This window comes from Hyperolius riggenbachi, chromosome 10 (assembly GCF_040937935.1).
Source record: "Hyperolius riggenbachi isolate aHypRig1 chromosome 10, aHypRig1.pri, whole genome shotgun sequence".
Classification (NCBI taxonomy): Eukaryota; Metazoa; Chordata; class Amphibia; order Anura; family Hyperoliidae; genus Hyperolius; species Hyperolius riggenbachi.
In genome coordinates, this window is record NC_090655.1 from 193,713,354 (window position 1) to 193,738,661 (window position 25,308).

The 25,308-nt window shown below is 48.6% G+C and overlaps 2 protein-coding genes across 4 annotated transcripts in view; one reads left to right on the forward strand and one right to left on the reverse strand.

The window, feature by feature from the left end:
- Positions 1–272: 272 nt before the first annotated feature.
- LOC137536769 (histone H1-like protein HC2) lies at positions 273–6,116 on the reverse strand. The gene is made up of 2 exons (XM_068258976.1): positions 6,078–6,116; positions 273–791 (listed from the first exon to the last, which is right to left on the reverse strand). Exons 1-2 carry the CDS (start codon positions 6,114–6,116, stop codon positions 273–275), a joined length of 558 nt encoding a protein of 185 aa, XP_068115077.1.
- Positions 6,117–18,439: 12,323 nt separating this feature from the next.
- Positions 18,440–25,308, forward strand: part of LOC137534131 (collagen alpha-1(III) chain-like) — a 113,322-nt gene continuing 106,453 nt past the window's right edge. For 2 of the 3 annotated variants that reach the window (XM_068255504.1, XM_068255505.1), the window contains exons 1-2: positions 18,440–18,633; positions 22,247–22,397. In XM_068255504.1, the coding sequence (XP_068111605.1) occupies positions 22,298–22,397 (100 nt within the window). In that variant the 5' untranslated portion in view covers positions 18,440–18,633; positions 22,247–22,297. Of the gene's footprint in view, positions 18,634–22,246; positions 22,398–25,308 lie in introns of those variants that run through there. The other variant, XM_068255506.1, reaches the window with a different exon arrangement.

A 25,308-nucleotide genomic window follows, 5' to 3' on the forward strand; every position in this document is an offset into this window, starting at 1 on the left:
TGTCTTGTGATGTCTTGTCTTGTGATGTCTAGTTTTGCAACGGCTTGTCTTGCGATATCTTGCAATGTCTTTTCTTGCAGTGTCTTGTCTTGCAGTGTCTTGTCTTGTGATGTCTAGTCTTGCGATGTCTAGTCTTGCGACGGCTTGTCTCGCGGTGTCTTGTGATGACTTGTCTTGTGATGTCTAGTCTTGCGATGTCTAGTTTTGCGATGGCTTGTCTTGCGATGTCTTGTGATGACTTGGCTTGCGATGTCTTGTCTCTCGATGTCTTCTCATGTCTTGCGATGTCTTTTCTTGCGATATCTTCTCATGTCTTCTCTTTTGGTGTCTTGTCTTGCGATATCTTGTCTAGCGATGTCTTGTCTTGTGGTATCTGGCAATGTCATGTCTTGCGATGGCTTGTCTTGCAAAGTCTTGTCTTGCAATATCTTGCGATGTCTTGTCTTGCAATGTCTTCTCATGTCTTCGATGTCTTTTCTTGCGATGTCTTCTCTCTCGATGTCTTGTCTCTCGATGTCTTGTCTCGCGATGACTTGTCTTGCGATGACTTGTCTCGCGGTGACTTGTCTTGCGATGACTTGTCTTACGATGTCTTGTCTTGCGATGTCTTTTCTTGCAATGTCTTGTCTTTGGTGTCTTGTCTTGCGATATTTTGGGATCTCTTGTCTTGCGATGTCTTGTCTTGCGATGTCTTTTCCTACAATGTTTTGTCTTACGATGTATTTTCTTGCGATGTCTTGTCTTGTGATGGCTTGTCTTGCAAATACTTGTCTTGTGATATCTTGCGATGTCTTGTCTTAGAATATGTTGTCTTGCGATATCTTGTCTTGCGATATCTTGTCTTGCGATATCTTGTCTTGCGATGTATTTTCTTGTGATGTCCTTTCCTACAATGTCTTGTCTTGCGGTGTCTTCTCATGTCTTGTGATGTCTTGTCTCTCGATGTCTTGTCTTGCAATGTTTTGTCTTGTGATGTCTTCTCATGTCTTGCGATGTCTTTTCTTGTAATGTTTTTTCTCTCGATGTCTTGTGTTGCGATGGCTTGTCATGCGATGTCTTGTCTTGCGATGTCACACAGCACCAGTACCAAAACATTAAAAGTATTGCGGACCAGGTCAGGGGTACTTTTAAAGAGGACCTCCATGCAGAAAATATAAATCAGTCAGTAATGCTGTAATTAGAGATGAGCCGAAATTTTCGAAATTTCGAATTGCTTTTATTACGAATGCGAAATTTAACATTACGACCCAAATTCGTAATTAATTTTCAAATCGTAATTTACAATTTCGTAATCGAAATTTCACTCCCGTAATTACGAATTTCGTGTCTCCAACCGAAATTTTACTGTTTCAGGTTTGTAAGGGTTTCTATCCCTCTACATGCCTAAAATGAATAGCACAGCCAGCCCCTCCTCCTCCTCCTCCTCCTCCTCCTCCTCCTCCTCCTCCTCCTCCTCCTCCTCCTCCTCCTCCTCCTCCTCCTCTCTCTCTCTCTCTCTCTCTCTCTCCAGAGATTTGTAGTATTTCAAAACCATACTCACATTCATGACATGTCCGGGGATCAAACCCAGGCCAACCACATGGAAGACAGCTATGCTCACCACCATACCACCAAACACACACTAAATAGACTGCTAACCTAAATCTTACTTGTAGACAGTCATATGAGACACATGCTGGGTGCAGGGCTTTGTGATTGGACCATGGACCATGCGATAGAGTGAGGTGCAAAAATGAAATCATGCCTAGCAGAGGATGGTTTCACAGTGCTAAATGCTAGGCTGGCTGTGGTGCAATTGGTTAGTGTGTCTGGCTGGTAACAGCAAGGTTACAGGTTCAATTCCATCCAGGCATGTCTTTTCCTTTTGCGTTCAACAGTTGTCCAAACAGAGCCAACAGAGCCCCAGATAGCCATGTAGAGTTAGGTCACAGCTAGCCTGGCTGTGGTGCAATTGGTTAGTGCGTCTGGCTAGTAACAGCAAGGTTACAGGTTCGATTCCATCCAGGCATGTCTTTTCCTTTTGCGTTCAACAGTTGTCCAAACAGAGTCAACAGAGCCCCAGATAGCCATGTAGAGTTAGGTCACTGCTAGCCTGGCTGTGGTGCAATTGGTTAGTGCGTCTGGCTGGTAACAGCAAGGTTACAGGTTCGATTCCATCCAGGCATGTCTTTTCCTTTTGCGTTCAACAGTTGTCCAAACAGAGCCAACAGAGCCCCAGATAGCCATGTAGAGTTAGGTCACAGCTAGCCTGGCTGTGGTGCAATTGGTTAGTGCGTCTGGCTGGTAACAGCAAGGTTACAGGTTCGATTCCATCCAGGCATGTCTTTTCCTTTTGCGTTCAACAGTTGTCCAAACAGAGCCAACAGAGCCCCAGATAGCCATGTAGAGTTAGGTCACAGCTAGCCTGGCTGTGGTGCAATTGGTTAGTGCGTCTGGCTGGTAACAGCAAGGTTACAGGTTCAATTCCATCCAGGCATGTCTTTTCCTTTTGCGTTCAACAGTTGTCCAAACAGAGCCAACAGAGCCCCAGATAGCCATGTAGAGTTAGGTCACAGCTAGCCTGGCTGTGGTGCAATTGGTTAGTGTGTCTGGCTGGTAACAGCAAGGTTTGATTCCATCCAGGCATGTCTTTTCCTTTTGCGTGCGCGCGCTGCGCCATTGAACCCCATGGGGTATTTTGCGTGCGTAAAACTTTACGCATGCAAAACTTTGTGCTCGGTGTTTGGACAACTGTTGAACTCAAAAGGAAAAGACATGCCTGGATGGAATCAAACCTGTAACCTTGCTGTTACCAGCCAGACACACTAACCAATTGCACCACAGCCAGGCTAGCTGTGACCTAACTCTACATGGCTATCTGGGGCTCTGTTGGCTCTGTTTGGACAACTGTTGAACGCAAAAGGAAAAGACATGCCTGGATGGAATCGAACCTGTAACCTTGCTGTTACCAGCCAGACGCACTAACCAATTGCACCACAGCCAGCCTAGCATTTAGCATTGTGAAACCATCCTCTGCTAGGCATGATTTCATTTTTGCACCTCACTCTATCGCATGGTCCATGGTCCAATCACAAAGCCCTGCACCCAGCATGTGTCTCATATGACTGTCTACAAGTAAGATTTAGGTTAGCAGTCTATTTAGTGTGTGTTTGGTGGTATGGTGGTGAGCATAGCTGTCTTCCATGTGGTTGGCCTGGGTTTGATCCCCGGACATGTCATGAATGTGAGTATGGTTTTGAAATACTACAAATCTCTGGAGAGAGAGAGAGAGAGAGAGAGAGAGGAGGAGGAGGAGGAGGAGGAGGAGGAGGAGGAGGAGGAGGAGGAGGAGGAGGAGGAGGAGGAGGACTGGCTGTGCTATTCATTTTAGGCATGTAGAGGGATAGAAACCCTTACAAACCTGAAACAGTAAAATTTCGGTTGGAGACATGAAATTCGTCATTACGGGAGTGAAATTTCGATTACGAAGGCATCTAGAGGGATAGAAACCTTTGCAAACTTTAAAATACTAAATTTCGTAATCGTAATTACGAAAATTTGCGTAATTTGCAAAAATTACGAAATTTCGATTACTGCTAAAATCGTAATTGTAGTAATTTCGCGAAATTTCGGAAATTCGTAATTAGGTCATTACGCTCATCCCTAGCTGTAATGAAAAGTTATATTTACCTCCGAAGTCTCATCCCACAAAGCTGCCCTGAAGTCCCTGCATCACTCCACTTCTGCCGTTTGGCCTCGCTCTCCTTTGAGAAAAAACGCCAAGCTATTTACTGCCGTAAATAGCTTGGCATTTTTTCTCGGAGGAGAGAGGTAGGCGGGGCCAAGAGACGGAAGCATAGTGATGTAGGGGCTTCGAGGCGGCTTTGTGGGACAAGACTCTGGAGGTAAATATAAACTGTTCATTACAGAAGCACTGACTGATTTTTATTTTCTGCATGGAGGTCCTCTTTAAAGTTATCCTTAATGTTGCATTTGACTTCTATAATAAGTAAAAAATTACTTTAACATGATAACATTTCCTATTGCTAGATCTACCTTGCCAAATATTCAAACTATTTTTTATTAATATGAAATGCTAAAGAACAAGGGTGTCATATTTATTTCTTTTTAAACTATACCAGTTGCATCCTGCTGATCTTTCATTGCATCAGTAGTGCCTGAATCTCACAACTGAAACAAACAGTCACACTTAAAGGGAACCTAAACTGAGAGGGATATGGACGTTTCCTTTTAAACAATAACAGTTACCTGGCAGTCCAGCTGATCTCTTTTGGATGCAGTAGTGGCTGAACCACAGACCTGAAACAAGCATGCAGCTAATCCAGTCTGACTTCAGTCAGAGCACCTGATCTGCATGCTTGTTCAGGGGCTGTGGATGAAAGTATTAGAAACACATGATCAGCAGGAGAGTCAGGCAACTGGCATTATTTTAAAAGGAAAAATCCATATCCTTCTTAGTTTGTGTTCCCTTTAAAGGACTTTTGAGGTGACAGTTAAAATCTATGGTTAGTCACCTTTGGCTTCTTCCAGGCCCTAGAAGACGTTTCAGTCCCTCGCCACAGCTCCATCCTCTTCGATGTCCCGCTTGGCGCCCGTAACGATCGAGACCCGCCAGTGGGGTTGGCTATTCATCCACGTCATCTGGCGCGTACTGTGCATACGCACAACTACTGCACAATACGTGCCAGATAACGTGGGCACGAATGCATGCGCAGAAGAGCTGACCCCACCGGGTGGGTCGCGATCATTATGGGCGGCCAGCAGGACACCGAGGAGGACTGGGGCAGCAGCGAGGGACTGAAGTGGCTGCTAGGGGCTGGAAGAAGCCCCAGGTGAGTAACCATAGATTTTCACCGTCATCTCGGCAGTCTTTTAAAGTTATCCTGAAGCATATTTAAAATAATAATAATAAAAAAATCAGATACTTTACTAAGGAGAGGGAAGGCTCTGGGCTCTATAGGGTCTTCCTGTACCTCTGTTCCTCCCATGATCCTCTCGTTTCTGTGCTGTCTCCCCTGTTAGCTGTCTCCAACCAATGGGTTGGAGACTGCTCTCCTCCACCATGGGAGGCTTTGGAAGTCTTCAGGAGCCCAAGTGCCCCCTTTATAGGGTATCTAGGTATAGTTCCCCCCCCCCTCCCCCAGTATAGGTAGCCAGTTTAGTTTCCCCAGTTTAGCTAGTATAGTTGCCTCAGTATAGGTAGTATAGTTGCCCTTAGTGCCTGCTCCCCCCACGGCCACCTCTTGTGTTACCTTATGAGCTGGCGGTCGCTTCCTCTTTTATATTCCCAGGTCGGCCCCTCTCCTCTATGCTCCATCTTCTTTTACAGCAGCACGTCCTGCGGCTGCTGTGAAGAGGAAGACAGCAGGACAGTGGTTCCCATGGTAATGGCGATTTACATTGCCGCTCCAGGAAGCCGCTGTCCTGCTTCCTTCTTCTTCACAGCAGCCACGGGACACGCTGCTGTGAAAGAAGATGGAGGAGAGGGGCTGACCGGGAAAATAAAAGAGGAAAGGGCCGCCAGCTCATAAGGCAACACAAACGGTGAGGGAGGAGGGCGAGAGGCCAGATCCACGAACCAGCAGAAAACAGCCCACGGACCAGCAGTGGGCCACCGGACCAGGAGTTGGGGGCCACTGCTCTATAGGACCCAGAGCCTTCCCTCTCCTTAGGTAGGTATGTGTTTCTTTTACTTTAAATATGGTTCAGGTTTTCTTTAAGTCTAACATTTTATCTGCATGCTTGTTCAGGCTCTATGGCTAAAGACGGCCATACATCTGCCGATTTTATTATATGGGATGAAAATCTGTGCTGCACCAAGCTTGCCCGATTGATGATTTGGCAAATTTTTGGGCTAATATCAGTCGAATGTATCGATAAGACATGCTGGGAAATCTCAGGCCAACATGGCTGATCATGTGCATGGTGGTAATGGCATGTCATATCAGGATGATCAGGACAGAACCCCTGGCCGCTGTCCCTATATGGGTGGTTTACCTATATGGGTGGTCATCTCTGGTTACCTATACTAAGTGGGCTGCTTCTGGCTACCTATACAGGGAGTCATCTTTACTTACCTTGGACTTCTTCCTGTAGTCTTTTAGGTCCCTTGCCATCCTCCCTGTTCAGCACCACTATGTTATTGTCACTCCATGCACTGTCGCAGCCGTGGTCGCCTCCTCAATCATGCTCATGTAGCCAGGTGCATTTTGCTCCTGCACAGTTTAGAAAACTTGCAACTTAAGGCCTGTTTCCACTGTGAAGTGATGCGAGTGCGGCTACCTCGCTGCATCTCATCACTTCCACTTGCAGTCGCTTCACTTCCGCAGCGGTAGAAGGAAGTGACTGGAGGAGACGGCGGGAGGATGCATGCGGGCGTGGAAGAATCAGCAGCATGTTGCAGATTCTCAGATCGCTCCGCATAGCAGGCATGCAATGGAAACTGTTCCATTGCCGTGCAATAGTTACAGTTTGGCCATGGTGCGATGCGGCTATGTAGGGCCCTTAGTAGATGCAGCACACTGTTGGCGAAGGGAGTGTGATTGAGGTTAAATGCGTCCGGGGACAAGCATGTGCAGTAGTCATATTTTTTTTGGGGAGGAGGGAGGGGCAGGGGGCTCCAACAAAAACTTTGCTATGGGGCCCCATGATTTCTAGCTACGCCCCTGATCCCAGCCTGTCTCCGCCAGCAGCCTCTCTGCACTGCCAGTATTATTGCTGCACCCAGCTGTGGAGGATGGGGGTGCTGTACATACCACTGAGAAAGATGACAAACCCTGTCCATGAATATATAATTGCCACATTATGGCATTCACAAGAGCAGTTTTTGCATCATTTACCAGCCCATAATATACAACCGGAAATCTATTTACATAACATCCATTCAAACGCTTGTCATTTCTCCTGCCAGCCGCTAGGGGGAGCTCTGGACTGTAGCTGGCATTACTGACTGGACAGCCGCTCTTGTTCCTGTATGTTTGCCAGTGGGTGTGGCAGCTGAGACAGCTCCTAGGTATTAGTGATGGGAATTCCGGCTCTTTTAAGAGTATCGGCTCCCATTAACCATTCAGGCCATGTGCGCTCCTGCGGCCGATCGCGCATGTGCACGCGTGCTCCCGGCCCGTGGTTCGTTAGCCAGGGAATCAGTGAATCGGGCCATGGTGCCCGATCACTGGTTCCTCTCCCCCGCAGAAAAAGTGACAGCTTCTCTCAGAAGCTTCGCTTTTTCTGCTTCCTACGTCCTCTTAACGTACATGTTACGCTTAGAGTGACGTCACGTAAACAAACTCATGGCTGCCATCTTGTGGCCACAAAGTAAAAGTACACCTAAATGTAAAAAAATAAAAAAATACACATATATTTACATTTAAAAATTACAATTTACATCCCACCCTGCCAAAAATACCTACATAAGATGTTTAATAAAAAAAAAAAAAAATTACAGTTAAAAAAAAGTAAATATTTACCTATGGGTCTAAACTTTTTAAATATCAATGTAAAGATTAAATATTTCTATTTTTTTTAAATTATAAACTTGTAAATAGTAATGGATGCAAAGTGGAAAAAAAATGCACTTTTTTCCAAATAAAATATTGTCGCCATACATTGTGATAGGGACATAATTTAAACGGTGTAATAACCGGGACAAATGGGCAAATACAATACGTGGGTTTTAATTATGGAGGCTTGTATTATTTTAAAACTGTAATGGCCGAAAACTGAGAAATAGGCCTGGTGCACACCAAAAACCGCTAGCAGATTTTGAAACGCTTTTTCTTCTTTTTCTGTAGCGTTTCAGCTAGCATTTTGCGGTTTTGTGAAGCGTTTTTGGTGTAGTAGATTTCATGTATTGTTACAGTAAAGCTGTTACTGAACAGCTACTGTAACAAAAAAACGTCTGGCAAACCACTCTGAAGTGCCGTTTTTCAGAGCGGTTTGCGTTTTTCCTATACTTAACATTAAGGCAGAAACGCCTCTGCAATCCAAAATCTGCAGCAGCCCGGGAGTATGCGTTTCTGCAAAACGCCTCCCGCTCTGGTGTGCACCAGCCCATTGAAATACATTACCCAAGCGGATCCGCACCCGCAAGCGGATCGCAAACCGCAGCCGAAAAAATTCATTATGGCCTAGTGCACACGCACTAGGCCATAATGAATTTTTTCCATTTTTTTATTCTTCCTGTTAAAATGCATTTACAGTAAAGTGGCTCTTAGCAAAATGTACCCCCCAAAGAAAGCCTAATTGATGGCGGAAAAAACAAGATATAGATCAGTTAATTGTGATAAGTAGTGATAAAGTTATAGGCTAATGAATGGGAGGTGAACATTGCTTGGATGCATAAAGTGAAAACGACTGAATGCAAAGTGGTTAAAGAGCCGGTGTAATGCCTGATTGCGCTGCCCGGAAGCTCCCTTCCACATTGAGTAGCACACATGCTCAGTGTGAAGTTAATTATGCTGCTGATGGTAAAATAATAAATATCTCCGCTTCCACACATCATACACTCCTCAAATTTTCAGGGTAGGGAGAGGATCCACCGAACGACCTCTATGCCAAATTGCAGCCCTCGAGCCCTGCTGGTTCAGGAGATAGATTAGAGAAACCTATCTCGGGAACCAGTGGGGCTCGGGGCTGCAATTTGGAATAGAGGTAGTTCGGGGGGTCCCCTCCCTACCCTGAAAATTTGGGGAGTGTATGATGTGATGATGTGTGGAAGCGGAGATATTTAGTATTTTACCACCAGCAGCATAATTAAATAGGAACTGTGGCCGCACAGTCTCCTACTGCGCATGCGGGGTAGCACAAATTAACAGGCAGCGCAATCAGACACAACACCGGCTCGTATGGCTCTTAATCGGCTCTTCATTTAACATCATTAGATGCCACTCAGATACGGAAGAAAAGCCCCGCCCTGTCTCCATGACAACTCCAGGCTGCTCCTCTGAGTGGAGCAATCCCTCCTGCTGCTGCTCTGCCCCGCCCCATACACCCCTACAAGCTACAGGAGGAGGACTACATCTCCTGGCATGCCTCAGCGCCCTTTATTACAGAGCAGAGCTGTGTGGGGTGGCTGAGGCATCTGCTCCTCTGATTCGAGTCAAAGAATCGGCTCTTAGAGCCGGCTCTTTCGCAAACGACCCATCACTAGTGCGTGGATAGAGGGCGAGGCTGATTGGGGATGCGGATTGGATTATGTGAACAACCCATCACTCTTGGGTATTAGGGATGCAGAGCGAAAGGCAGCACTGCTGTCTATACCGCTACATGTGCAGGAAGTAGGAGTGTCAGGATGACGGCATGGCAGGTAATGTAGTGCAGGTGGGCTGCTCGTGTACTGCTAAGGAAGGCTCCTGCAGTGACACGTGACCCCTTCTGCTATGCTTGTGCTAATAGGAAAATAAATCCCTAGTCCCAGCCTGTATGCACCAGCAGCCTCTGAGCTTACCGTATTACTGCTGGACACAGCTGTGGTGCAGCCGCCCTAGTAGTTTCTGTTCAGCAGCCTGACTTCAGTATTCCCCACACTCAGATTATACACACACTTTCTCACAGCCCCCTCCGAAAGAACCGTCTCCGAGTATTTACATCTGCAAAAACTAACATTCTAAAAGTCCGGCTAAACAGGGAGCGCCGCACACAAGTTCAATGGACATTATCGCAGTACGGCCACAAGGGGGAGCTCCGCACACAAGTTCAATGGACATTTTCCAAGTAACGTCCACAAGGGGGAGCTCCGCACACAATGCTGCCAGCTTACATACTATTCCTGGATACTCCGTGGGATGCTTCTAGTCTCGTCCTCCTCGGCTGTGTAGAGCAGAGATAAACCGACCTCCTCCAGCCTTTTGCCGCTCGAGCGCTGCTTCCTGCATCCACGGAGGTCGTGTTTCCGTCCCGCAGGCAGGGCCGGGCCGAGGCATAGGCTGGAGAGGCTCCAGCCTCAGGGCGCAGTGTAGGAGGGGGCGCAGAATTCATTCAGCTGTCATTCCTAATTGTGTTTGAAGCAAAAAGAAATAAGAAAAGGGGATACATGGCAGTGACTGCAAGCCAGATAACTAGAGATTAAGGTATTGGGGAGGTTGTGGGCCCTGTGGCGCCTCTTAGTCTAATAGCAATCAGTGAGTGATAGCTGGGGTGGCAGGGTTGGAGGGGCGCACTTTGGTATCTCAGCCTTGGGTGCTGGAGGACCTTGTCCCGGCTCTGCCCGCAGGTGATGTAGATGCCTCGCGCTGGTGACGTGGAGCTGTGCGATTAAGCACACCTTGCCAGTGCTGTTTATACTACTGTATACTGTAATATATATGTTATATCTATTAAAGGGACTCTGTAACCTCAAAAACATCCCCTGGGGGGTACTCACCTCGGGTGGGGGAAGCCTTTCGGATCCTAATGAGGCTTCCCACGCCGTCCTCTGTCCCACGGGGGTCTCGCTGCAGCCCTCCGAACAGCCGGCGACAGACCCGACTGTAAAATCAATATTTACCTTTGCTGGCTCCAGCGGGGGCGCTGTGGCTGCTTTCTGCTCCGAACTACACGGAAATACCCGATTTCAGTCGGGTCCGCACTACTGCGCAGGCGCCGGAAACTTGCGCCTGCGCAGTAGAGCAGACCCGACGGCGATCAGGTATTTCCGTGTAGTTCGGAGCCGACAGCCGTCAGAGCGCCTGCGCAGGAGCCGGGAAGGTAAATAATGACGTCATCTTGTACGGAGGGCTGCAGCGAGACCCCCGTGGGACAGAGGACGGCATGGGAAGCCTCATTAGGATCCGGAGGCTTCCCCCACCCGAGGTGAGTACCCCCCAGGGGATCTTTTGATGTTACAGATCCTCTTTAATAGAAGATTACTTCTAGGCACAGCAGATACTGTCAGGCTGTATAAATGTAAGCACATCTTTAATACAAGGTTTTCACACTGGTTTCTTCAGCTAGATGTTCAAGCATTACTGTACTTGTATGCTAGCCTTGCAAAACATAGCTATCTCTTGCAGCATTCCATAGCTCCCAACTATCCCTGTTTTGGAGGGACAGTACCTCTTTGGGGATCCTGTCCCTCTTTCTTCCTCATTTGTCCCTCTTTCATGACTGATGTATACATCTATGTAATCATCTGTATATTTCTTATTTGGGAGGTATGGCCAGGCCCGGTTCTAGGGGTCGGTTACAATTTTTGGGGCACCAACACAGGTGCCCATTTAAATATCTGAATGGTCGCCTATAGCAGCGCCCAAATTTCCTATTTCAGAGTCTCCCACATAGGTAGCCAGAGAGCCCAGTGTATGTGGCAAGAGGGGGCCCCGAATACACCGCACAGCAGAGGGTGAATTAAAGTGAACCTTAACTGTATGAAAGGAAAAAAAAAAAGAGTTTAACTTCCCTAGGACATCTACCAGCCCCCTGCAGCTGCCCTGTGCCTGCACCAGGACAAACCCATTCTCCGGCGCCCCACAGCACCCTACTTTCGTTTTAGTGAGCGCCTCTGGTCCGCTCTCATCCTATTCGCACTCCCATGGACGGGTGCACTCTGCGGATTTGCAGCACTAAAAAATCTCTACTGCACAGAGATGGGAGCGTTATTGAGGACCCGCACATGCAGGCCCGGTCCTAGACTTTTTGCCGCCTGAGGCAAGCTTTAAAAGAAATCGCCGCCGCCCCCCCCCCCCCCCCAAGCTGTGGGTGTGAGGGGCCGCCCGAGCTGGAGGGGATAGCGGGCAGGTAGGGGGTATTGGGCCTAGCGGCCCTCGCCTGGGTCCCCCGTCCTCCGCTCCTCTCCAGCTTTAAAAAGTTGCGTCGCTGGCTGCAGCTATAAGAGGCAACGGGCAGGGATCACTCGCCTCTTCCTCGTTCCAGCCTGCGCTCCACTGACGTCACTTCCTGCTACGCCGCAGGAAGTGATGTCAGTGGAGAGCACGCTGGATCCAACCCCCCTCCCCGCCGCTAGGCCCAATTCCCCCTTCCTGCCTGCTATCCCCTCCAGCTCGGGCGGCCCCCCACACCTACGGACGGGCGCCCCCCACAGAAGTGCCGCCTGAGGCAAAAGTTTCACCCCGCCTCATGGGCGGGCCGGCCCTGCGCACATGTGCAGTGGCCAGTCAGTCTGGGAGAAGATCGCTGAGGGGGACTGGAGGGAAGCTTAGTGACAGCGTGAGCACAGGGCAGCTACAGGGGGCTGGTAGTAGTCCCAGGTAAGTTAAACCTGTTTTGATTTCTTATTTTTTTACTTAATTAGGTTCCCTTTAACTCACCTCTCCAGGTTCACAGCCAGCTGCACACAAGCATATGATTGTAGGCGGAGTTTAACGGCCATTGGAGGCGGGGCTTATTGTGGACTAGTGGGGGCGGGGCTGCAGTTCGATTTAGAGGCGGAGCTTTGCAGGGCCCCAGAGTCACTTTGTAAGGGGACATTGTGGTCAATGACCGCTGCTCAGGGTAAAGTCCAGCTCAGGATAAACTATAAACTGACCATGTATATTTGCTACCAAAAGGAATTCAGGGCAGTTTTTTTTTAAGTAATCTATCAGCCCAGGATGGGTGCCATCAGGGGCATAGCAATAGGGGGTGCAGAGGTAGCGACCGCATCGGGGCCCTTGGGCCAGAGGGGCCCCGAAGAGTCCACCCTCCATCACAGTATTAGCTCTCTATTGGTCCTGTGCTGGTAATAATCACTTCTATAGATGCTTTGAATAGTAGTAATCCTTAACACACTGTTCCCCATCCCCTTCTTGCACCTCTGACATTGGGGTTGTCCTTGGCAGGTTTTGGTGCGTCGTATCAATTGTTATGTATAGAGTGCTTGGGGGGGCCCCATGTAAAACTTGCACCGGGGCCCACAGCTCTTTAGCTACGCCACTGGGTGCCATAAACCCATTTCTGTTATTAGAAATCTAATTCTGTCGTCTCCATCCTACCTCACTGTGTCATTCCTGCTATCGGCCGCTAGGGGGAGCTACGGGACATAACTGCTTGTTTCTTCCTGGAGCTTCTGCCGGAGAATGTTGGGGCTGAGAGCTCCTGGCTATCGGGGATACAGAGAGAGTACAGAGAGCACGTCTGTCTCTGATGCTGCAGCCGCTCCGTCCGCGAGGAGGATGAGTGCTGGAGGAGTGCAGGTGGGCCTCACGTGTACCGCTGAGGATGCCACCTTCAGTGACACGTGACCACGCCCCTCTGCTATTGCTGTGCCATGCTAGTGGATGGAGGTGAGGCATGTGCAATAGGGAAAGGTGAGGGAGCGTGTGCTGCGCTGTATATACTGCTGCACATGCATCATGCAGTTATGTACTCAGTGAAGTGCATATGCCTATCTATACTCAAGCTTGGGACACATTCGTCCAATTTTCATTGGCCAATTTTTATCACTGCCATGTCGTATGAGGGGCTTACTTGCACAAGCTGGTCTTCGTAATTAAAGTCTCTCACTCTACATTGAGGTGGTAAAAGTGGCTAGCAATTGGCCAATCAATGTAATGTTGAATGTATGTATGCACCCTAAGTTACTTTCCCTCTATCTGCAATGCTGCGGTAATGTGATATACACAGGGCCCGGCTCAGGCGCGGAGCTAGGGGGGGTCGGGGTAGGTCAAGTGCCCCCGGGCGCCGGGTCCCTAAGGGCGCCCAGCTGAGCTGATTTTTTTTTTCTCTGCGGAGGGGAGCAGCGCAGAGAAGAGAAGAGGGAGAGCTATGCGGACGGTGGAGAAGGGGGCCATCTCCCCCCCTTCTCTCACCTTAGGGCTCTCCCTCCCTCCCTCGCTGTCCCCTCCGTTATTGTCCGGGTGTCTGGCGCAGCGGGCGGGACTTACCTCCGTCTCGCTCCAGCGCCGGCTGGAAGTTCGGGTCCCGCAGCCGCTGCTCTGGTCTGGACTAGACCAGAGTAGCGGCAGATCCATCCGCGCTGCGACGAGACGGAGGTAAGTTCCGCCCGCCGCTGCCAGCACCCGGACATTAATGGAGGGGACAGCGAGGGATGGAGAGCAGCTCTCCCTCTTCTCTGCGCTGCTCCCCTCCTGCTGGGGAGCCAGGGAGGGGGACACCTGGCTACCTACTCTGGGCATATATACCCCTGGCTACATATACTGGGCATATATACCGCCTGGCTACATATACTGGGCATATTTACCCCCTGGCTACATATACTGGGCATATATACCCCCTGGCTACATATACTGGGCATATATACCCCCTGGCTACATATACTGGGCATATATACCCCTGGCTACATATACTGGGCATATATACCCCCTGGCTACATATACTGGGCATATATACCCCCTGGCTACATATACTGGGCATATTTACCCCCTGGCTACATATACTGGGCATATATACCCCCTGGCTACATATACTGGGCATATATACCCCCTGGCTACATATACTGGGCATATATACCCCTGGCTACATATGCTGGGCATATATACCCCCTGGCTTCATGGACTGGGCATATATACCCCCTGGCTACATATACTGGGCATATATACCCCTGGCTACATATACTGGGCATATATACCCCCTGGCTTCATGGACTGGGCATATATACCCCCTGGCTACATATACTGGGCATATATACCCCTGGCTACATATACTGGGCATATATACCCCTGGCTACATGGACTGGGCATATATACCCCCTGGCTACATATACTGGGCATATATACCCCTGGCTACATATACTGGGCATATATACCCCTGGCTACATATATGTACCCCTGGCTACATATACTGGGCATATATACCCCTGGCTACATATACTGGGCATATATACCCCTGGCTACATATACTGGGCATATATACCCCTGGCTACATATACTGGGCATATATACCCCTGGCTACATATATTGGGCATATATACCCCCTGGCTTCATGGACTGGGCATATATACCCCCTGGCTACATATACTGGGCATATATACCCCTGGCTACATATACTGGGCATATATACCCCTGGCTACATGGACTGGGCATATATACCCCCTGGCTACATATACTGGGCATATATACCCCTGGCTACATATACTGGGCATATATACCCCTGGCTACATATACTGGGCATATATACCCCTGGCTACATATACTGGGCATATATACCCCTGGCTACATATACTGGGCATATATACCCCCTGATTACATATACTGGGCATATATACCCCTGGCTACATATACTGGGCATATATACCCCCTGGCTACATATACTGGGCAAATATACCCCTGGCTACATATACTGGGCATATATACCCCTGGCTACATATACTGGGCATATATACCCCTGGCTACATATACTGGGCATATATACCCCTGGCTACATATACTGGGCATATATACCCCTGGCTACATATACTGGGCATATATACCCCTGGCTACATATACTGGGCATATATACCCCTGGCTACATATACTGGGCATATATACCCCTGGCTACATATACTGGGCATATATACCCCTGGCTACATATACTGGGCATATATACCCCCGGGCTACATATACTGGGCATATATACCCCTGGCTACATATACTGGGCATATATACCCCTGCCTACATATACTGGGCATATATACCCCCTGGCTACATGGACTGGGCATATATACCACCTGGCTACATATACTGGGCATATATACCCCTGCCTACATATACTGGGCATATATACCCCCTGGCTACATGGACTGGGCATATATACCACCTGGCTACATATACTGGGCATATATACCCCTGCCTACATATACTGGGCATATATACCCCCTGGCTACATGGACTGGGCATATATACCACCTGGCTACATATACTGGGCATATATACCCCTGGCTACATATACTGGGCATATATACCCCTGGCTACATATACTGGGGCATATATACCCCCTGACTACATATATACCCCTGGCTACATATACTGGGCATATATACCCCCTGGCTACATATACTGGGCATATATACCCCTGCCTACATATACTGGGCATATATACCACTGCCTACATATACTGGGCATATATACCCCCTGACTACATATACTGGGCATATATACCCCTGGCTACATATACTGGGCATATATACCCCTGGCTACATATTCTGGGCATATATACCCCTGGCTACATATACTGGGCATATATACCCCTGGCTACATATACTGGGCATATATACCCCTGGCTACATATACTGGGCACATATACGCCTGACTATATATACTGGGCACATATTATTCTCCTGGCTACATATACTGGGCATATATACCTCTGGCTACATATACTGGGCACACATACCCCTGCCTACATATACTGGGCACATATACCCCTGGCTACCTGTTCTGTGGACATCTCTACCCCTGGCTACCTGTTCTGGGGACATCTATACCGCTGGCCACCTATTCTGGGGACATCTATACTGCTGGCCACCTATTCTGGGGACATCTATACTGTTTGCCACCTATTCTGGGGACAACTATAGACCTGGGGCTACCTATTTTTGGGGAACCACGTCAGATTGAGTGTATTTTGGAGAACTGCTGACAGGTGAGAGGTGTCTACCATATGAAGGGGGCATTCTACCTATTTATGTGAAATGCTGTCTATTTATGTGACTCATGACTGCTGAATTTGTCTTGTTGGGGGCCTCATGGTTACTGAATTTGTCTTGTTGGGGGCCTCATGATTTGTTTGGGGCCTCAAGATCGCTGAATTTGTCTTGTTGGGGGCCTCATGATTGCTGAATTTGTCTTGTTGGGGGCCTCATGATTGCTAAATTTGTCTTGTTGGGGGCCTCATGATTGCTGAGTTGGTTATGTTGGGGGCCTCATGATTGCTGAATTTGTCTTGATGGGGCGGGCTCATGATTGCTGAATTTGTCTTGGAACATGCTGGAAGGTACATACTGAGGGAGGGTGGGTGAGCGTGAGCCTGCTAACCTCCATATACATTTGGCTCCACCCATAACCACGCCCACATTTATTATGTGACCATGCCCCTTTTTGGCGCTGCGCACGCCGCAACCTTGACTTTGGGGGGCGCATTAATAGTCTTTGTCCCCGGGCGCTGAAAACCCTAGCTACGCCTCTGGCCCGGCTGTCTAGAGTACTCTGCCCCGCCTCTTAGCATGTGGCTCCTCCCTCCTTAGTGCTGTCAGACTGGGCAGCTCCGCCCCCTGATCTCCCAGCAATACAGCAGAAGCTTTCACCTTGTTAGCCTCAGCTTGGCACTGAAACACTGGCCTGCCCTTCAATATGTCGCTGCTCCTCCCCTCCTCAATGCTGCTGGACTGGTGCACCCAGAGCAGCATATAGTACAATATCTGTAGATTTAAGGCCTGCTGTATACACTGAAAATCACTAAACGCAGTGTGATGCAATTTTACTGAGGCTATCTGTTGCTGGTTTAGTGATTGTTAAATTATAAAACGCAATGAAAAGTACCAGTGTGGGCTGCTAGCCGGAGGGGAGAGCACACCTATCTGCTCAGTGAGAGGCGCTGTAGTGAAAAATTTTGCTACCCATCATATTTTGCAACTTCCCATAGAGGACAGTGTATGACTGTGTAGGCGTGGCTCCTCTCTGTTAACACGCCTGTAATTTTTTGCAACCACAGATCCTATTGAGCTAGAAGGGGGATTGTTCCCTCCAGGGGGGGTTATTAGTTGAGCAAGAGGGGGGATTGTTCCCTTCAGGGGGGGGGGGGGTTATTAGTTGAGCAAGAGGGGGGTTTTGTTCCCTCCAGGGGGGGGGGGGGTTATTAGTTGAGCAAGAGGGGAGATTGTTCCCTCCAGGGGGGGGGGGATATTAGTTGAGCAAGAGGGGAGGGTACTGTGTGAGAATAGGGTTTGGTTGGGTTGCATTTTCTGATACAGATAGGTTAAAGTCAATGGTTAGGTTGCACTTTCTGATAGCTATACCTATAAATAAGTGCAACCGGTTGCAAAATCTGATAAAGTTGCAAAAAATTCCACCACAGCGCCCTGGCTGCAGCCATACTACAGAGGAAGTATCAGGAAGCTTGGAGGCTCCTTTCACCTGTAGTGTGGTGGGTTGGGGTGAGCAGCACAGGCAGCCTGCTGTGGACAGTACTTCTTCCTTGCAGTGACCTGTGCCACCAACACAGGCCTACCCTGCAGTCACTGATGTACCCAGCAGTCACCTTGCTTTGATGAGTAAACCCCCTATTGTACTGTGTTTACCTAAGCAGCCTGCCATGTGCAGCAGCAGCGCCCCTGATCACGTGCAGCTCAGTCTGCAGCCATTTACAGTAGCCCTGTCCCTTCCAGCAGCCTAACTACGGGATTCCCCAGACTCACAATATACATACAGGCTCTCAGAGTCCTCCCATAGAACTGTCGTCGGCATCTATTTACATCAATAGTCTATAGCGGCCACACGGGGGAGCTCCAGTCCGCACACATACAGTCCGGCCACAAGAGGGAGCTCCGCATACAATGCTGCCTGCTTACATACGGGCTCCTGGTTCCTGGCTGCTCCGTTTGATGCCTCCAGAGGGTAGGCGCTAGGCGGATTTTCCTCCTCGTCGTCGGCTGTGCAGAGCGGAGACTCGTCCACCTCCTCCGGCTGTCAGCAGCTCGAGCGTCCTGTGTCCACGGAGGTCGTGTTTCCGGTCACCTCACCTGCTGCAGATGCCTCGCGCTTCCAGCTCACTCGGCCAGTGCTATATGTAATGTATATGCAATAGCATTGCTGACTATACTGTAATTTATATGCTGTATATTAATAGAAGATTAATACTAGTCACGGCATATATTGTCAGGCTGTATAATGGTAAGCACAGCTTTTATGCAATGATTTAACACTTGTTTCTGCAACTAGGTTTAGAATCATTACCTTTGTGCTGCTACTGTGGACTTATCATTCTGGTGGACTATATTTACATTGATAACACAGTCCACTTCGGCTTATAGGAGGGATGTTAAACTCTGGGCTCACCTCCATCTCTTCTGGTCTGTTACTTTCCCTGAACTCTAGCAATCATTAGGGCTCTTTCACATCACAGAACGTGTGCAGGAACCGATTTCATGCACGCATTATGACCTGCAGCGCGAACGTCGGGAAGTTGCGGTGCAAAGCTGATTAGCAGCAGTAGTTCTAATTCCCCCAATGGGAGAACGCTGCGGCTGGACGTTACGAAGCTCCCACATGTGTTACAACGTATTTGCTCCGGAATGCTTTGTCTAATGTGAAAGTTAACATGAAAGTCAAATAGGCTTTCTGTTACCTTTCTGAACGCAGCCTAGGAGCGATCCGTCAAAACGCATGGTGCAGCTCTTAGTGTGAAAGAGCCCTTACTGGTTCAGCACAGCTGCAGAGCCATAAAACATCACCTGCAATTCTTCTTAGGGCTCATTCACACTAAGTGCTGCACTGTCAGTTTTGACGCATTGCACATAGTGTGCGATCCACATGGTAACATGGTCCCTAGACTTTCATGTTACTATTCACCATACAGCTGTGCGTTCCCAGGTGTTGCGATTTAACGCGTCTGGGAACATCTTATCGCACAACGAACGTGTTTTACCAATGGGTTCTATTGTGTTGCTGCTGCCAATGTCTGCGCTTTAAGACACCTCGATGTGCATTCCATGCGATGGAGACACATGCACAAAATCGCATTTGTGCATGCGTTCTGTAGTGTGAATGAGCCCTTAGCAATGATGCTGGGGATATCATGTTTAACAGAAGCCTCCTGACTTTAATCTTGGGCGAGTCATCTGGCATACTGTGATCTTCTGGGCTGTGTCTATAACCTGAGGTCTGTGTATGGGGGGATGCTGAGCGATATTATGGTGCAGTTTGGGAAGGGGAGGTGAGGAGTTTAGCTGGCAGTGTGTAGGACTGGATCATATTCCACTAGGTAACTGCTATTGCTTCAATACGCTGAAGCTACGTATACACATACGAGAATTGTTGCCCATAAGAGATCGAGAAACGATCCCTCGGACAACAATTCGGGGAACGATGTTGTACAGACACGCCCCTAGCCTTGTGGCTGGCAATGTGCTCTGTTGCTATGGAGGAGGGCAGAGGGACGACAATCGGCGAATGACGGAGGAGCTTTAATTGGTGGGCGGGGCTAGTAAAAAGCATTGCAAATGGTTGTGCTCAGTCATTGGGGGTCATTAAAAATCCTACACTCCGGATCTTTAACGATGCCCGAGCAATAGTGGTCTGCTACCTCTGTACACACATAAAGATCGTCTGTTGAAACTGTCGTTATCCGCTGTGTCAGGTGCATGTGTGTATGTAGCTTTAGGGTGCATACACACATCCAGTTTTGATTGGACAATAATTTACCAATTTTTCCACCTCTATGTAGTAATGGGGTCAATAGACTGCATACTATGAGCAAATTGTGTTGGTAAAACCACACACTGCATGGAAGTAGTAAAATAGGCCGATCAGAATTGAAGCAGGCATGTACAGGGAGCAGTCCTCATGTCTAATGTCGTCTCCACCCCACATCCCCCCCATTCACCTCTGTCCCCCTCGGTTCTCTCCTAAATTCCATCAAAAGTTGCTTCAGAGTTGGCAGGCACTAGACCCGGCAGCGCGCGCCATTGACTCGTTGTGCGCAATGACGTGTGCTGCTGGGTATAACGCTTGTGCACTGCTGCCGACTGGGAAGCAGCTTCTGCTGGCTTCTAGGGGAGAGCAGATGGGGAATAGAGGTGAATGGGGGGGGAGGGGCAGTGGGCATGAAGACTGCTCCCTGTACATGCCTGCTTCAATTCTGATTGGCCAATTTTACTACTTCCATGCAGTGTGAGGTTTGAAGCTTAAGTGCCTCTTTAAGTTTTGGGTAGGTTGGGAAATGAGTAGCGCCTTTAAAGGCCATTGATGTGACAGAAAATGAGAGAATGTATCTAGGAACCAGCAACTGAAAATTTGAAATGCAAATAAACTTTTTTTATTGTTGTTTGTGTCCTCACTTTTATAACAGTCCGGTATAAGGCCCGGTTCACACTTGCGGTTTTGTAAAAACCGCACCGGATGTCCGGACCGCACCGCATCCGGACCGGACCTGATCCGTACGGTTCCTATCCGGATCCGGTCCGGATCCGGTCCGTTTGCATCCGGTTTCCGTGCGGTGTGAACACGGTTGCGGTCCGGATCCGGTGTCTTAAGGAGATATACATCCTGTAAATACCTGGGGTCTGGGAGGTCAGCAGAAGGGTCTGGGGTCATTGTTGGAGACAGGTGGACGTGTGGAGACCATCCGTGGATACAGAGACTGCAGTTGGGACCATGGATCCAGGCATTTTTTACTCGTAAACCTGGGAATTCTCTCCTTCCTGTTGTTCGCCTCCTGACATATCAGACATGTTGCTGCCAAAAAGAGCTCCAGCATGAAATTGCTGCTGCCCCACTAACGCTGGGCCCATGTGGTCCCCATCCAAAATGCATAGGAAGTGGGGTAGAACGTCCGGTTTTTGTAGCCAGTGTGTTGTGCGCTCTCCGGCTCTCATTGCTTTGTATTGGCCGGATGGTGCAGTCCGGCTCCGCTCCGGATACGGCTGCCGGAGGAGCCGGACCAAAAAATAGCGCATGTTGGAACGGACGCCGGAGTCCGGATCCGGTCCGGCTCCGGTCCGGCTCCGGTCCGGCAGAACGGACGCATGTGAACGGACGCATAGGCTTTCATTGCCATGCCGTGCGTCCGTTCCGTCCGTTCTGAAAGCGGTCCGGCTCCGGCACGGCGATTCCGGACGGCCACCGCTAATATGAACCGGGCCTAATAGGGAGGTAAAGAGTGTGTAATATGTAGCCCCCTTCTGGTTACTTATATTTCATTTAATGACTTCAGATCTAGATAGACATCTACTGATGATTGTGTAGCCTTAGGGCTTGTTTCCATTAACGCACGAGCCCTGTGGCTTCGCATCACTCCCGGTGGGCGGGGCTTGCGATCCCATTTATTACTGAATTGGAACACGGGCTAAAGCACCCTGAAATGCAGCAAACCATGCGCAGCGAATTAGCGCTGAATCACTGCGCATGATTAGAAACGGCAGACAGTGCAGTCTATGCACTGTGCTGTTCCTGCGATTGCATTTCCATAAGTGTGCATGAAAGTGCACTGCATGGAAACGAGCCCTTATATTGTATTTAATGCCAGTAGAGAGGGTTAGCATACAGCTGACTTCCACGCATCCAGATTTGCTTGCCAATGCAGTCCCTTTCTTCTGTATCAATACAAATGTCTCTAAATATCTGTTTTTGCCTAGAAAAATTGTGATCACCTGACCAGCCACCTCTTCTTCCCCCTGTCCCAGGCCGCTCCGCAATGTTCATCCCACTGGCATTCTGGGACATACAAATCTGCCATGGCACTCTATGTGGTTCTACATCATTACCTTTGGATGCAGCCCCTGGCTCACCAGAAACAAGAAACACTGAGGACAACATTGTCTTTGAGAAAAAAAGGTATGAAAGACCATCTCTAGTAAAACAAAGCAGAAAAAAATGAATATCTTCATCTTCAATATGACTTCACATGCACAAATCTAAATCCAGAATTGCAGCCTATTGAAATCAATGGGCTGCTTCCCAATTTGTGTGCATGAAAAAAAAACAGAAGCACTTCTTTTCTTTCTCTGCCTGAAAGAGGTAATATTGTACTATGCAACTAAAGGGTCCTATACATCAGGCGACTTTGGTGGCCGATTGACTAACCAATACGATTATTATTATCGAATTGGTTGAAAATCGGTGCCGTGAAGTGCAGGCCCGATCAATGATGCGACCAATTTCGTGCCGAAAGTTGGTTGCTCGGACGTGCGGCGGTACGGCAGCCGATTTTGGAACGAGCAATGAAACCGCTGCCCCCCTAATGTATAAATGTGCCCCCCCCCCCCAGTGTGTGAATTATACATTACCTGTCCTGTAGCAGCCTCCTCACGGTGTCTGTATCCTCCGGGTGGCCTCCGTACACGCCACCACTAGCACATAGCGTGTAACGTCAGACACAATGTGCCAGTGGCATGTACAGAGAGCCGCCCGGAGGTTACGGACACTGCGTGGAGGCTGCTACAGGACAGGTAATGTATAAATGCACACACAGGGGGGGGGGGGCACATTTATACATTACAGGGGCGGACGTGGACAGCCATAAACTACTTTACTCTAGGAAGCCCAGTTCTCTGCCAGGAGAGGATAGAAATAAACTAAAGTCAATAGTTCATATATTTCAGCACTCTAGGACACAGTGACAGATTACATTCAGCTGAGACAAAACAATAAATCTGCTTTTTTAAGTTTCTAAACGTAACAACATAAAACTGTGAGATATCTAAAAGTCATTTTTTTAGGAGGAGGAGGATATATGCAATTTTTTACCTCTTCACTTAAGTGTCACTTTAAATGACAGGTATCGTGTTCCCTGAATAACATCAGTATGTCCTCCAAATCAGGTGATTAAGGGCCCTTTTCCACGAGCAGTTGATAGTCAGTGAAATGACTGTCGAACTCTCACAACTGCGTGCTGCTGCTGGGTAACTGCTCACTGCTGCTGGGTAACTGATCACTGCTGCTGGGTAACTGCTTACTGAGTGCGCAGTTCAGCCACCTGTGGAAAAGGGCCTTGAAGGAAACCTAATGCAAAAAGAAAACTGTTTCACTTCTCTGGGGTTTCTAGCAGCCCCCTGCAGCTGCCCTGTGCTCGTGCCGTGATCCTGCCATGCTCCAATCATCTGCAGCGCCCCTCTTTCAGCTGGATGCACAGCTCCGGTCCATGTGCCTCCTGATCGCACCCCTGTGGACAGGAGCTCTCTGCGCATGTGTAGTGCAGAAAAATCTATACTTTGCTTGCACATAACGCTCCTGGCAATGGGAGAGCTAACGAGGATGTGAGCGGCCGGCACATGCGCAGGGGCAACTGACTCGCTAGGTTGTCTGACTGAATGAGGGGAACGCAGGTAACTGGAACATCGCACAGTCACGGCATGGGCACAGGGCGGCTGCAGGGGTCTGTTGAAGCCACAGGGAAGTTACTTTTTTTATTTTCGCTTTAGGTTCACTTTAAACCGCTATATTCTCAAAATAAAAATGTGCAATTACATGATCACAAATGACATAACTCAGCAACATGTCCACAAATAACATAATTAAAGGACAACTCAAGCGGGAGGGATTTAGAGGCTGCCATATTTACTTCCTTTTAAACAATACCAGTTGCCTGGCACCCCTGCTGGTCTATTTGGCTGCAGTAGTGTCTGAATCAAGCCAGAAACAAGCATGCAGCCAATCTGTCAGATCTGACAATAATGTCAGAAACATGTGATCTGCTGCATGCTGGTTCAGGGTCTACAGCTAAATGTATTAGAGGCCGAGGATTAGCCGGACAGCCAGGCAACTGGAATTGCTTAAAAGGCAATAAATATAACAGCCTCCATATCCCTCTCACTTCAGTTGTCCTTTAATAGGGCTGCATGATGCCCCCAATAACCATTAAAGGCAACCTGAATTGAGAGGTATATGAAGGCTGCCATATTTACAGTATTTCCTTTAAACAATACCAGTTGCCTGGCAGTCCTCCTAATCCTGTGTCTCTAATACTTTTAATACTTGAACAAGCATGCAGCAGATCAGATACTGACTCAGCTGACTCACGTTTACTGAATTAGCCATATGCTTATTCCAGGGTTTTCACTCAGATACAATGCCAGATGATCAACAGGGCTGCCAGGCAACCAGCATTGTTTACAAGGAAATAAATATGGCAGCCTCCATATGCTGTTTTTATCATAATTTAGGCTTCGTCGCGGTGCACAGGTCACCTGTGCACCGTGACCTGGCGGTGTGTTCGTAATAATATGCCATGAACAGGCAACTAGAGGAAAAACGGGAGCTCACATGCTGACAGCGGAGCGAGCCGGCCGGACAGGTGAGTTCACTTTGCGGCTGTACAAGAAAGTTGGGGAGACCTCGGGGTGTGGCAACAGGCTCAGGGGCCCTCAGCTTTCCCCTATGAAAATGCCAGCTCTGGGTTTGTGAGGCTGAACCTGAATTTATTCAGAAGCTTAACAGATATGGGAGCTGCAGAGTTACACTGCCGAAAGATAACGCATCTTAATTGATCAGTTGTTCTGCACTCTCTATTAGTCGCTGTGCATTTTCCAGCACATTTGTATGTATTGGGCCACAATGCATAAAAAGTACATGCAGCAGCGCGTTTTGAAAAGCTTTTATTTAAAGGGACGCTGAGCAGTCGTTAAAAATTAAATTGGTACTTACCTGGGACTTCCTCCAGCCCACCATAGGCTGCAAGGTCCCCCTGGTGTCCTACTGGCTCCTTTCCCGGTCCATCTGGTGGCTCCGTTAATGGCAACTTTTGGGC

Coding starts and splice junctions, on each gene's coding strand:
- LOC137536769 (XM_068258976.1), bottom strand. CDS start 6,116: ATGGCAAGGGACCTAAAAGACTACAGGAAGAAGTCCAAG. Junction 792..6,077: donor ACTACAGGAAGAAGTCCAAG/GTAAGTAAAGAT, acceptor TTCTAAGACAAG/ACATCGCAAGATATCACAAG.